The sequence below is a fragment of the Carya illinoinensis genome, chromosome 15 (genome assembly GCF_018687715.1).
Source record: "Carya illinoinensis cultivar Pawnee chromosome 15, C.illinoinensisPawnee_v1, whole genome shotgun sequence".
Taxonomy (NCBI): Eukaryota; Viridiplantae; Streptophyta; class Magnoliopsida; order Fagales; family Juglandaceae; genus Carya; species Carya illinoinensis.
In genome coordinates, this window is record NC_056766.1 from 1721142 (window position 1) to 1734833 (window position 13692).

Consider the following 13692-nt stretch of genomic DNA (forward strand, 5'->3'; position numbering starts at 1 on the left):
TTAATAAATTTCTTCTGGATTGTGAAGAAAATAGAGCATCATCAATGCAAAATTTGGTGCCATTAGGCAACACAATATAAGCTCTTCCGGAGCCTTCAATTAGATTCGATGAACCGGAAATGGTATGAACATAGGCTTTACTCAATGTTAGATTTTGAAAATATTTTTTATCCTTAAGAATTGTGTGAGTTGTAGCACTGTCAGCCAGACATACATCTTTATTATTCATCTCGGAGATAGAAAGTTCATCAATAAGACTCATGATTCTACAAAATATATAAAACTTTCATTACTAAAAAAAACATTACAGAATAAAAATATTTTACAATAATATAAAGGAAATACATTAATTAAAAAGGAACACTTCCATGATCAACTCTACCACTAGAATCCTCAAAGAAATCAGAAACATCAAGACTTGTAATATCTTCTCCATCTATAGAATTTAAAGCATATGATGGTTCAGCAAAATTTGTTTCAAATTTCTTTGTTTTTTCTTTTATGGAAGATTGGTATAAGTCAACCAAGTGTTTAGCTGTACGACAGGTACGAGACCAATGTCCAGTCATACCACATCTATGGCATTCATCTTCATATTTCTTTACAAATTTATTTTGAGGACCTTTGCCCTTTTCTGAGTTGAACCACTTCTGGTGGTACGGTGTATATCTATTATTTTCCCTTTTAGTATGGTCACTTCTAGGACCTCCACTTCTATAGTTTTTCTTACCACGTCCACGCCCTCTTTTTCTTTGAAAAGATGTACCATTCGCTTCTGGGAATGATGTAAATCTAGTACCATTCACTTCAGGGAATGATATAGAACCAGTAGGACGTGACTGGTGATTTCTTAATAAAAGCTCATTATTTTGCTCAGCTAATAGAAGACAAGATATAAGTTCAGAATATTTCTTGAACTTTCGCTCTCGATACTGCTGCTGTAGGAGCACATTCGAGGCATGAAAAGTAGTATATGTCTTCTCTAACAAGTCATCATCAGTGACTTTTTCACCACATAATTTCAATAGCGAGCTAATTTTAAAGAGTGCAGAGTTATACTCACTAACACTCTTGAAGTCTTGCAACCTCAGGTGCATCCAATCATGACGAGCTTTTGGGAGGATTACAGTTTTTTGGTGTTCATATCTCTCCCTTAAATCATTCCACAAAATAAGTGGATTTTTCACCGTTAGATACTCAGTTTTTAATTCTTCATGAAGATGGTGCCGAAGGAAAATCATTGCCTTAGCACGGTCCTGCAGGGACCCTTGATTTCCTTCTTTAATTGTATCTCCCAGGTTCATTGCATCCAGATGGATCTCAGCATCAAGGATCCAAGATAAATAATTTTTCCCAGAAATGTCAAGAGCAACGAATTCCAATTTTGTAAGATTTGACATTTTCTACATATATAAATCAAGAACATAAGTATGTTTAATATTTCATATTCATTTTGAAAACTATAAAAAAATATATTGAAAGACTTACTTGAAGTAGAGGACTATTAGCTTCAAGATCGTCAGAACTCTCGTGCTGATAACGTGTTATAAAACTATCGTAAGGAGAGAGAGAGAGAGAGAGAGATAGAACTCAAGAAGTTATGAAACTTATGAATTTCTTAAAGAATTCAACGATATATATAGGCGTACAAAGGGAACTATGCAAGTTACTATACAGTACTATGCTGGTACTGTGCATATTTACTATGCAGTACTATGCTGGTACTATGCACTGTGCAATGTCGGCCATTTACTATGCCAGTTACTATGCAGTACTATGCTGGCACTATGCGCACTGTGCGATGTCGGCCATTTACTATGCCAGTTACTATGCAGTACTATGCTGGCACTATGCACACTGTGCGATGTCGGCCATTTACTATGCCAGTTACTATGCAGTACTATGCTGGCACTATGCACTGTGCATTTGACGGCTAGCTCAAGGTGGTCATACAATTTTACAATGTTATTTTACAACAAATTGTATATTAATCTATATATTAATATTAATTTATTTATATTTAAATTTTAAATTAATATTATTTTTAATAAAATTTATTTTTTAATCAATCACATCATATTGATGTATAGATTAATATATAATTGTATTTGTAATTATATTCTTTTAAATTTAAAAATAGAATATTTTAAAATATTAAATTTTAATATTATTATTATTTTAAATTTTTAAAAAAATTTAATTTTAATTTAAAAAAATTAAATTATTTACCATGTATTCTATAAAAAATTTAAAAAATTGTAATATTTTTTTTTTAATATTTATGAGTGTCTGAGTTAACAGATATGTGACTCGACTAATTTTACAGAATTTTAAAATTAACGATTAAATAAATTTTTTAATAATTTTAAAGTGATTCGAATACGTTATTATTGAAAATAAAATTTAAGATTTAACCAATTAAATTATTTTTTAAAATTAAAAAAAATTATAATAATAAGACAAAAAGAGAAAAGAACGTTCTCAAATTCAAATTACTTTTGTCTGAATTTAAAATATTTTATAAATAATTTTTTTAAATATTTTTATAGTTATATAATCTTATTAATAATTACTTCATTAATTATTAAAAAATGAAATATTAAAAAGATTAAAAATATATAAATAAATACCAATTATGTTTAATTGTTACATTCAACTTTATCTCAATTTAAAAATAATCATAATATTTTCTGGGAAATAAACGTCCGTTTTGTTATTTATAATTTTTATTTTGAGAATTCCAAAGCTTCGCAACAAACCGACTGCCTCGGTCCTTTCATAGCAGAGAGTTAATTCCGAAGGAAAAACAGCTTTACCAAAAGTCTAATCCGCTATCCCAATTTAGATATATCATGATTTTGTATAGTCCTCCAATCCAATTCTAACGAAAAGATTCGAGTAATGATTCAGGTTTGGATGGTTGCAAATTTTTCTATTTTAAGGAAAATGATAGAATTCAACCCTCCTAATACCTATTTATTACTCGTTTTTTATTTGATTTTTTTTAAATTTTTGTTTTACTTAATAATTAAAAAAGTGATTATTAATAAAATTATATATTTCTTTAATTTTTTCTTAGTTGATTAAAAAAGTTAAAAAAATACTTAAAAGAAAATAATAAAAAACAATAGAAAACTTCAAATTCTTTATTTTAAAACCAACCAACTTGATCTCCATCCTAACGTTCTAGGCATCTCCACAAAACATTAGTCTTGCTGAGTGGGGATTAGGATTAGGCTTGGGTGGCTAGCCTCTGGAATCCGGCCCGCTTACCCTGGCAGCAGGGATAACTGTCAAAAAATCAGCTCATTATCGTGAACAGACGGGCAGGTTTCATTAAGAATTAAGAGAAATGATATTTGTAATCGTAATTGTGTAAGTAATATGTAATCGTTTTATAAAAAATAAATTAATATAAGACTTACATGAAAAAAAATTATTTTATAATTTTTTTTATTCATTCTGTACAACCGTTTACATCCCACTTATATTTATCGATTGTATCTAGCAGAGCTGAAGAATTAAAACCAAATGGATGGATGGAGGACAGAAGCCAGGTTGGGCTTTATTACACACACATGTATCCATATATATATATATATATATTATAAAAATAAAATCCTAAACCTAACTCTTGTCCCGGCTGTCGTCTCTCTTTTCCTCCTCCTCATTCACTTCCTATTTTTATTTCTCATTCTTTTTATTTTTTGTTTACTTTTTTAAATTCTTACCTAGGCACAGTGCTGTGAGGCAAAGATCCACGATGGTGGGTCTCTTGTGAGCCTTTACTCATGGCCTGGCCATGGATCTGCAATGAACATAGATGTTATGGTTAGTGGATCTATCGTGAGCACTATCCTCTTTTGTTTCAATCGAGAGCATTTTTTGTTTGATTTGGGGCTTTCATCTTTGTCTAGGGTTGATTGACTTGATTTTGTGTGATTTATGCCTTGTCTAGATCTAAAAGTCAACTATCGACCTATTTTTTTTTGTAAATCTAGTAATTTTATGGGTAGTCAGACGGTACGATGTGCTACCCACCTGCCTAGCAGGCATATGGAGTAGGGGTGCTACCCGCACCGTATGGTGCGGGGTAGCCCCCTCCCCGCACCCGCTCCGCATGGTGCGGGGGTGGGGTTTTCCCATCCGTCCCCCGCCCCCGCATCCCCGGGGTGGGGTACCCCGTCCCGCTGGGCAAGGTGCAGAGCGAATACCCGCCCCGCCCCGCCTTATTTTCCCTTTAAAAAATTACTATTTTTTTTATATTTAAAAATAATTTCTAAATTCAAAAGTGATTAAAAATATATTTTTAGATCCAAATTGTAAACTTAAATTTTATAAATATGACTATAATTTAAAAATTATGTAATTTTTAAATTTGCTAGTGCATATTTTATATAAGTTGTAGTGTAGTAGTTTTAAACTATATAATTTTTAAATTTGTTAATACATACTTTGTAAACAACTCTAACAAATTGTAATATATATATATTTATATATACACAATTTGTAAAATATAAAAATATATTTATATATATAAACATATATTTATGTTTTTGAATATATATAAATATTTATGCTTTTATATATATATATATATAAATATTTATATTTTTATATATAATATGTATATATGTAGGGGCGGGGCGGGGGAAATGCGGAGCGGGGTTGGGCCCTCCCAGCCCCCCGCCCCCGCTAGGGGGACTAGATGCGGGGCGGGGTACCTCGCCCCCGCCCATGCGAGGCAGTGTTACCTGCCCTGCCATGGCTGCAGCGGGGCGAACGAGAGCGGGGTAGCGGGGTGCGGGGCCTTGCTGCCCACACCTAATATGGAGTCTTGATGGAGGCAGAGGCAGGGACGGGGTCTTGATGTGATCTATTGTCACTCCCTTGGTCTATTCACTTTTGCTTGGTTGTCTATGTTTATTCTCTTTATCGGGTGTGTAGTTTTAGTCTTTAGAGGTTGGTGTTGCCATACCATCCATGTTTTTTTATCAAAGTGCTACCAATTGACATGTCGATTGAATGTCTTTAGTATTGCAACCGCTACTTGCTTGTGTTGGAATGGATGTAGATGGAAGGACACGTTTGCCCCTTCGCAGGCCATCCCCAACCCAATTACCAAAAGTAAAGGCCCAACATCAAAAGGCACCAAAGACAATGGGGAGGAGGCCCAGAGAAGGATGGGAAAGGACAAGATAGTCCCTACTAGGCTACATCCCCAGGCCACTCCACCTCTAATGATTGTGTATGGGTCCAGAGCTCATCTTTGATAGGAAGCGTCACATTTCCCAAGACACAAAGACTCAAAGGAAACAAGAGCCCCCTAAGAGGGGACACCACGTTAAATGCAACTGGATGTCGTCCCCAGACACAAAACCTTGGCGTGGGTCGAGACATCCTAACAGGGGATGTCACATCAAATGCAACGACACACTGTTTGATGTGGGGGAAGACACTCCAAGCACCTAGAGAGCAGTACCCTACCAAGCCAAAAGGGTATAAAAGCCCTGCTTAAGATACAATTCAAACATTCATTCCATTAATCTATCTAGCTTTCTCACCCTAAAACACACACTGACTTAAGCATCGTGGCACACCAGGCCCCTCTACCTTCCTTGCCTTAGGTGATCGGTGAAGTAAGGTAGGGTGCAAACCACATCTTTAAGAATAGATATATATAAATTGATGGGAAACAATTAAATATTAAAGTTTCCACCATGATATATACTATCAATGAATGGTATCTTACAAATTTCCCATTGTGGAGGTTGATGCTCTAGCTATATATAAGTGAGGGGTTAATCCGTTGCGTGATTATAATTCACATATATATATATATAGCTAGCTAGCTATAATTTTTCTTTGGGATTGTGGCCCTTGTATTGGCAAGTGTAACATGGGGCGTTGTGCTAGGAGTAACATTCTCCTAGTAAGGAGCTGATTTTCAATATTTTTATTTTTTAATTTTAATGGGCATTTCAAATCTTCTAAATTAAGGCATCATTTAGAAGTTAGATTGAATTGAGATTAATTCAATTCAGTTTAATTTTAAGATGAGTCTAATATCTAAATACATAATTTTAAAATTATTAAATTTATCTTAATTCAAAATATTTTTCAACTCAACAACTCTTTACACACGGAACCTACAACTTTTTTTTACTTTCTATAAATACATATAAATTCATATTAACATCTAAACACATCTAAAATTATCTTATATAAGTTTTATTAAACTCACCTCATAATCTTAATTTACTATTATTTATTAAAAAAAAATTAACTCATTTCAATATCTAAACGGATTCAGAATCTAATCAGGCTAAAACAAACCTAGATACATGCATGATCAATGTAAGTCCAGCCCATGAATTTCAAATAAGGCAGATCATGGACGACTTGACTTATAGTACTGTACATACGCGTGTAAAAGCTATTTGTCAAGGAATGCTTTAAAGGAACATTAAATACTCTTTTAAATATTAGTGCGTAATTTGATGTGTTGACTTTTAGTAATCAAATCAACTCTTAGCACAAGGAAAAACACTGTACTTGGTTTGAAGTTAGATATTCAAAGCAATCAAGTCCTCGCAAGCAATGCAATATATAGCTTAAGACAGTAGTACTCACTAGTAAATTTTCAAATTAAATTATTTATTTATTTATTATATAATAATAAAATAATTCTAATTTAAAAGAATAGATTTAACTTTTTTATTATTAATTTATTTAATTTGATCATATTTAATTTATTTAATTTTATCCAACACATGAAGCCGTGCATTATTAAAAACTTAGAAACATAGCATCTTATATTCATGACTTATGGACGTTATCGATGCAGGCCAATGCCACCATGGCAGTAAATAAAAATGGCATCATAAAAAGTAAAGGAAAACATTCATGCACAAAGTCTTTCATAAAAAGCATTTGCTTGAAGGCAATTGTGATGAGAAGAAAAAAGAGACATAATAATAAAATATAAATTTGATCTATGTATAGGAACAGTCAAATTTGGAGTTTATTTTGAAAGTTATTACAGCAGCACAGCTAAAGCCTAATTTTTTTGTACTTTAACTATTCCATTGTAGTCAATTGTAGTTGCCTAATAATTAAATATACAATGAATTTAGCTTTTAACTAATCCATTAAAAATGCTTTAATATATCACATAAGAACATGATAATTTTAAGAGAATTTTATATATTATACTATCATCGTATTTTTGTTTAATTAAATAAAATAGAGCATATTTATCATAATTAAATTAGTATTTATTACATATTTATGTCACATTATATATAATAAAATAGTGATGTAGTATAGGAATATTCTTTCAGAACCGCTTTGGAGCGGTACCATCTGCTTTTGAGGTGAGACCAGCATCCAATAAACAACTGACACATTAGTAAGGTAGTAAAAAATTCTATGAGGACCACTCCATCAGATCCCTCCTCTCACCATCGTCCCTCTCTCTCTCTCTCTCTTACCGAACCCAGATCCCTTCCCTCACCCCTCATCTTTCTCTCTCACTGAATCCAAATCCCTCCCCCCTCTCTCTCTCTCTCTCTCTCTCTCTCTCTCTCTCTCTCTCTCTCTCTCTCTCTCTCTCTCTCTCTCACCGAACCGTGTGTTCTTCACCCACGTCGCTAATGTTTCTTGCTCAGGCTTCAACCAACCCACTGCATCATATTCATTCTCCATTGTCAATATGTTTCACGCCATCCCAAACATTACAAGATGCATGCGCATAGATGCTTTTTTGGAGAAATGGGTAAAATCGTGCTGAAGAACAGTAAATTTCTTGATGATGGAAGAAACCAGTGAAAGATGCTTGGCAACTCGGGCCAATCAATGTGGTTTAATTCAACTATATTTTCGCTTTCCCAAATATTGATAACGAAGATGTTTTCGGTCTTACTCTCAAACAACAACACAGATCAACAAATTATAGGGCACCTCAACCAACCATCCTTAATTGATTTTACAGTCCAAACAAATGCTAAATTCAAATCCAACCATGTATAAGATTTTGGTTCCATGTATAAGATTCTTGTTTGGCCAAGTATAAATTCTGGTTCGGCCATCTTCGAGCTCCATCTTTGGCCATATGGATTCGGTGAGACCTTCAGACGAGGGTGAGGGGAGGTGAGCACCCACGGCGTCGAGGGAGTGAGAATTTAGCTTCGTGGGTTCGGTGAGAGACGAGGGTGAGGGGAGGTGAGGGATTTGGCATTTTGGCTTCATGGGTTAGTGAAAGATAGACGAGGGTGAGGTGCGGGATCTGTGGTCACGACGTCGAGCGGGTGCCTACGTGGTGGGTTCGGTGAGGGGAGGTGAGGGATTTGTGTGGGATAACACAATGAGAGAGACGAGGGTGAGCCCAAAATAGGGGAGAGAAATTTAACTTCGGTGTAGTGCGGATGCATCTTGAGTCTGATGGGTGGGCAACGTGGCAGGTTTACATTGATTGCTGGTTTCATACGTTTAATAGATGTACCGGTACTGAAAAGTTATTCTCATATTCTTTACTTTACGAGATTACGTAGTAGAAGAGCATTTCTCTTCTAAAAGTCGTAGCTAGCGACGAAAAGCGTACACGTAGGGTACGTATGCACCACATCACGTGCAACCTTGCCAGTGGAGGAAATTTTATAAAATTCAGTCATTTTTCCTCGAGTCGTGCACCCTAATTTGCCACGTACACGTAGGGACGTAGGGTATATCCAGTTTGTTTTGATTTATAAAATTTGATTTACTAATAAAAGAAGGAAAATGAACATGCAAAGCTCGAGCTAGCCGGTTCGTTCCGAACCGGAGCTGATTTTTATTGAAGGAAAGTGATAATTAAACATACACATGCAGCAGACACATGAGCACAATGACAATGGCCTTATTACACAAGCAATTAACATGAGAGAAACCACACAGTACTGCAAAGACATTATTTCGCTTAATTCCCAAGCTCAACAGGTTCAAAACCTCTCTCAATCGATGCCTTGACTGCATCCATTACCAGTTGTGTCTTCCTACTGATGCTTGGCCACTTCTTCTCAGGTCTCGAACCCTTCACTTTAATGGCTTCTACCAAACTGGCAAATTCCCTCACCATCAGAACCTCCTGAGGAAGATGTGTGGTAACAGTGTGCTCACTTGGCTGTGGTGCCCATGCTGTCACGAGCTCATTGAATCCCAACTCTGTCCCGGCATAAAATGAGGCTTCGTGCTCTTCAAAAGGGGCAACAAAATCATGAAGACGTAAAGTACCCTTAGTGCCAATAGCAGTTAAATCCATAGTCAGATGTGACAAGAAACAGCAGTAAAAGTTTGCGATCTGCCCATCTTCCCAATATAGAGTACCACCACAAGACATAATCACTCCTGCTTCATTAAATACAGGCCCGCGCAAGGCTATTACCTTTTTTGGCAACTCATAGTCAGCAGCCCACAGGATTGCCCTGATGGCATACCAACCAACATCTCCAAGAGCACCTTGCGCGTCAAGATCTGGCTTCACACGAATGTCTTTCTTAAGAAATTCAGGATCGACGCCCAGTGTAAACCAGCTGTTTATCTGTGGCCAACAGAAGCATTAATTTATCTTAGGACAATATTAAACTCTCCACTCAAAACTGAATTTGCTGTCAACAGCTAACATTAATCAATGTTTTTACTTAAACGTAATTTTTAAGATTAAAAAGTAGAACTTTTAATAATGTTAAAACTATTACGGCTCATAAGGCAACTCTGGGCAAACCTAAAACAATCAATAGAAGCGAAACCCAAAGAAGTGAACTTTCATACCAATTTGAGCTGCCCGAAACGCTGTTTATCCGAGAGGAACTCTCTCATCTTGGCGGTCCGAGGGTGGTGCATCCACATGGTGCCGTCCATGAACTGCACCCCATTAGAGTCGCAAGCCTCGATGATAATGTCGAACTCGGCAACGTTAAGGGCGACGGGCTTCTCGAGCAACACGTGCTTCTTCTTCTGGGCAGCCAGGACTGCCCACCGGGCGTGCAGACTGGTGGGTAAGGGTACGTATACGGCGTCGACGTTCGGGTCGTCGAGGACTGCCTCGTAGGAGCCGTAGATCTTGGCGTCGGGGGGCAAGTTGTTGGCGGACGCAAAGGCCTTGGCCTTCTCGAGAGAGCGGCTACCAATGGCGGCGACTGTAGCGTTGGGAGCGAGCGAAATGGCCCGCGAGACCTTTCGGGCTATATCGGCGCATCCGAGTATTCCTATTCGAACCTGCGTTTCAGCCATCTGTAGAGGTGAGAGTGTTAGCAGCGCTTGGGTAGCTGGGATGATAGTGGAGAAAGAGTCTCTTGTGTTATTTATTATTTTTATTTTAGAATGGTAGCTGGGAACAGATTCGACGTGACAAGGCTTCGTGGCGCAACGAACCAAAAGACTTTTGTACGGAAACAGAGTGATAAGCATTTGTCTTACGTGTCATCTTCTGATTGAATAGTGTAAAAAGTATAAATACACTAAATCCTGCTGCAGCCGCTCAAAAAAAAAAACAAACTCCTGAAATTCTTTTTTTTTTATCAGATATATCATGATTTTGTACATGAAATTATCTATGATGTTTACCACCCACAATCTTGATCTACCCCTCGGTGCCTTTCGGATTGCGTCTAGAAGATTGGATAAATAAAAATAAAATGAAAATCAAACCAACCTAAAATTGCTCGAGAAGAGAGAGAGCTAGATGAGAGAAAAGATTTGGTGAAAGAGAGAGCTCAATGAGAGATTGAGGGGGTGGGAGTTTGGTGAGAGAGAAAGAAAGGGGATTTGATAAGAGAGATGGGTTCGGTGACGAGTCTAAAATTGAAAATAAATAAAAAAAAGATAATAGAATAAAAAGCTACATTAGGTGTAGAATGTGAGGTGAATAATATCTAATATATAACATATATTTTTGTAGATTCTTCCTTGCAATAATCTTGGTTAACGGTTGAAAGATTATTCTTCTCAACCTTATCTCTTCTTGTCAAATTTGTATAAAAAAAGTTTCCTTTTGAAATGATCATTTCTTCCCCCTATTTTCCAATATCTTGGTTTTAACTAGATTTAGATTAATTGAATTGAAGAATGTATCATACCAGTCTCATATTCTATCATCATTAAAGGATCACTAACTAAATGCTTCCATCTATCTCGTGGCTTAAGATAATAAAACCTTATTTCTCCATTTCTATTTATCTTAGGAAGTGAGGTCCTATCAATGTTAATCCTTAGAGAAGAACTACGAAATAACATAGAATGAATCATTCTCTATATGAGGGGTTCATCCCTTTATCATCTTCTTTTCACAATCTTTTACAAATTATTTAGATTTTACGCTTCTTCGTTGAGACAAAAGTAAATCTTGAAAACCCATCGATTCATTTCAGCAACAATACTCCCACAATAACCATTGGAGAAATAAGAGAGATTTTAAACATCAAAGTGTCCCCTCTGTAACTAAGATATCTTGGTCTTCCTCTTTATCTTCGGGCTTCAAAGAAACCTCTCTTCAAAGAAATCCAAAAAAAAATCCAAACCAGATTGTAAGGATGGAAATCAATAATTTTATTTCAAGCCGGTAGAACCACTTTAATCATATCTATAGCCAACTCTTTTCCTCCATCCTACATTATGTCATCTATTTGGATTCTAAAATCAATTACTAAGCAACTTGATGCTTCCCTCAAATGTATTTGGTGGGATATTGATATAAAAAAAGAGAGATTTTAAACATCAAAGTGTCCCCTCTGTAACTAAGATATCTTGGTCTTCCTCTTTATCTTCGGGCTTCAAAGAAACCTCTCTTCAAAGAAATCCAAGAAAAAATCCAAACCAGATTGTAAGGATGGAAATCAATAATTTTATTTCAAGCCGGTAGAACCACTTTAATCATATCTATAGCCAACTCTTTTCCTCCATCCTACATTATGTCATCTATTTGGATTCTAAAATCAATTACTAAGCAACTTGATGCTTCCCTCAAATGTATTTGGTGGGATATTGATATAAAAAATTTCATAAATATACTCTAAAATCTTGCCAGTCCATCTATATGCCTAAACCCTTTGAGGTCCTTGGTCTCAAAAAATTTCTTTGTTCAACAAAGCCCTCCTTTCTAAATTTGCATGGTTCTTCATTATTGGCTATAATAGTCTTTAGAAGTAGTTTCTAACTAGAAAATACTAAAAAAATTTAATTTCTTGAAATTATCTTCTAAACCAACCAATTCTTGGTTTTGGAAATGCCTAAAACCGAAAGATTTCATCAAATTTAGTATTTGTTTCAAATTAACAATGGAATCTCAGCTAATCTCAACAAGAGCTTAGGCAAATCCCTAGATCCCCTCTTTACAATCCTCGAGGGCTCATCCAAGTCAGAACAATCTCATAATTGACCCAAACATGAAAGTCTCGAAATTGATATTTAACCAAGAAAACGGAACACTCTTCTTCTTCATACTCTATTCTACCCAGAATCTCTCAATGAAATATTGGAAGTTATTCTCTCAATATATAACTACACTTCCATTTGATATAGGCTTAAATAGACACCATTCTATTAGGAATCTCTATGTCAAATCTGCTTATGCTGCCTTACTTAATTTCCACAATTCTACACCAAGGCAACATACACCTAAAACATGGAGGAAATTTTGGAGATTAAAACTTTAAGATACATTAAAACTCATCCTTTGGAAGTTCTTTAATTAATAGCATTCTCTCAACTAGATCCCTTCTAAAATTAATAACATTCTCTCAACTAGATCCCTTCTAAAAAGAATTCAATCCATAGAAGATGACTAGGTTCTCTCTTGACTTTGTCAAACAGAAGAAAAAAAATCATTTCCACTTGTTTTTTAACTACACATTTTTTCTAGGATACTTTGGAGGTATTCTAACTAGCCCATCAATATCTGTCACTTTGCTTCACAACCTACTTCAAACTGGATCTTAATCATTTTTTATCCTTCAATTGGATTGCCAGTACTTGAAGAAGACATTCATTCTTTCTAGTTATTTGCCACCATAGCCATGGATAACATTTGGATTTTAAGAAACTGGCTTAACAAGATAACCACAACTCTCCATGTCCATCGCCAAATTGGTTTGTGTTAAAAGTTTCCAAAACCCTCTGGGAAAACAACAATGCATATACCACAAAATTAACCAACAAGATGGCAACCCCCCCCCCCCCCCCAAAAAAAAAATTTTATTCACTTTCATTTAATGTAGCAGTAAAAAGTAACAATAGCACAATAGTAGTAATTTGCAGATCAGACATTGGCATGCTTTTTTTTTTGTTCACACAAGCTTTAGAAACAGTATCAATCCAAATATTAGAGAAGCCATAACAACGTTAATGGCTATCCAAGAAGTAGTAAATTATAGAAATTTGAAAACAATTCTCATTGAAAGAAAGTACATGCATTGTTCAACCAAAGTACACAATAGATTGAATAATGTAGTCTATCAGAAGAGATATAGAATATCTATTATGTTTCTTTAATGAATGAAAAGTAAAAAAAATCCATCGATCTATAATATTGCGTAATGGGATGCTTCCATCCAAATATATGGAAGTATTTCACCTTATTTGTATTCTCCAATGTCTATTAAATTTTCATACTGTGAAAGATCCAGTACCCATATATATTGTATAATTAACTTTTTTAAT

General features: G+C 35.3%; 1 protein-coding gene across 1 annotated transcript; it reads right to left on the reverse strand.

Annotated features, from left to right (window-relative positions):
• Positions 1 to 8779: 8779 nt before the first annotated feature.
• Positions 8780 to 10330, reverse strand: LOC122295479 (uncharacterized oxidoreductase At4g09670-like). Its single transcript, XM_043104514.1, has 2 exons — positions 9808 to 10330; positions 8780 to 9577 (listed from the first exon to the last, which is right to left on the reverse strand). Exons 1-2 carry the CDS (start codon positions 10267 to 10269, stop codon positions 8957 to 8959), a joined length of 1083 nt encoding a protein of 360 aa, XP_042960448.1. The 5' UTR covers positions 10270 to 10330; the 3' UTR covers positions 8780 to 8956.
• Positions 10331 to 13692: the final 3362 nt, after the last annotated feature.

Coding starts and splice junctions, on each gene's coding strand:
- LOC122295479 (XM_043104514.1), bottom strand. CDS start 10,269: ATGGCTGAAACGCAGGTTCGAATAGGAATACTCGGATGCGCCGATATA. Junction 9,578..9,807: donor GTTTCGGGCAGCTCAAATTG/GTATGAAAGTTC, acceptor TGTTGGCCACAG/ATAAACAGCTGGTTTACACT.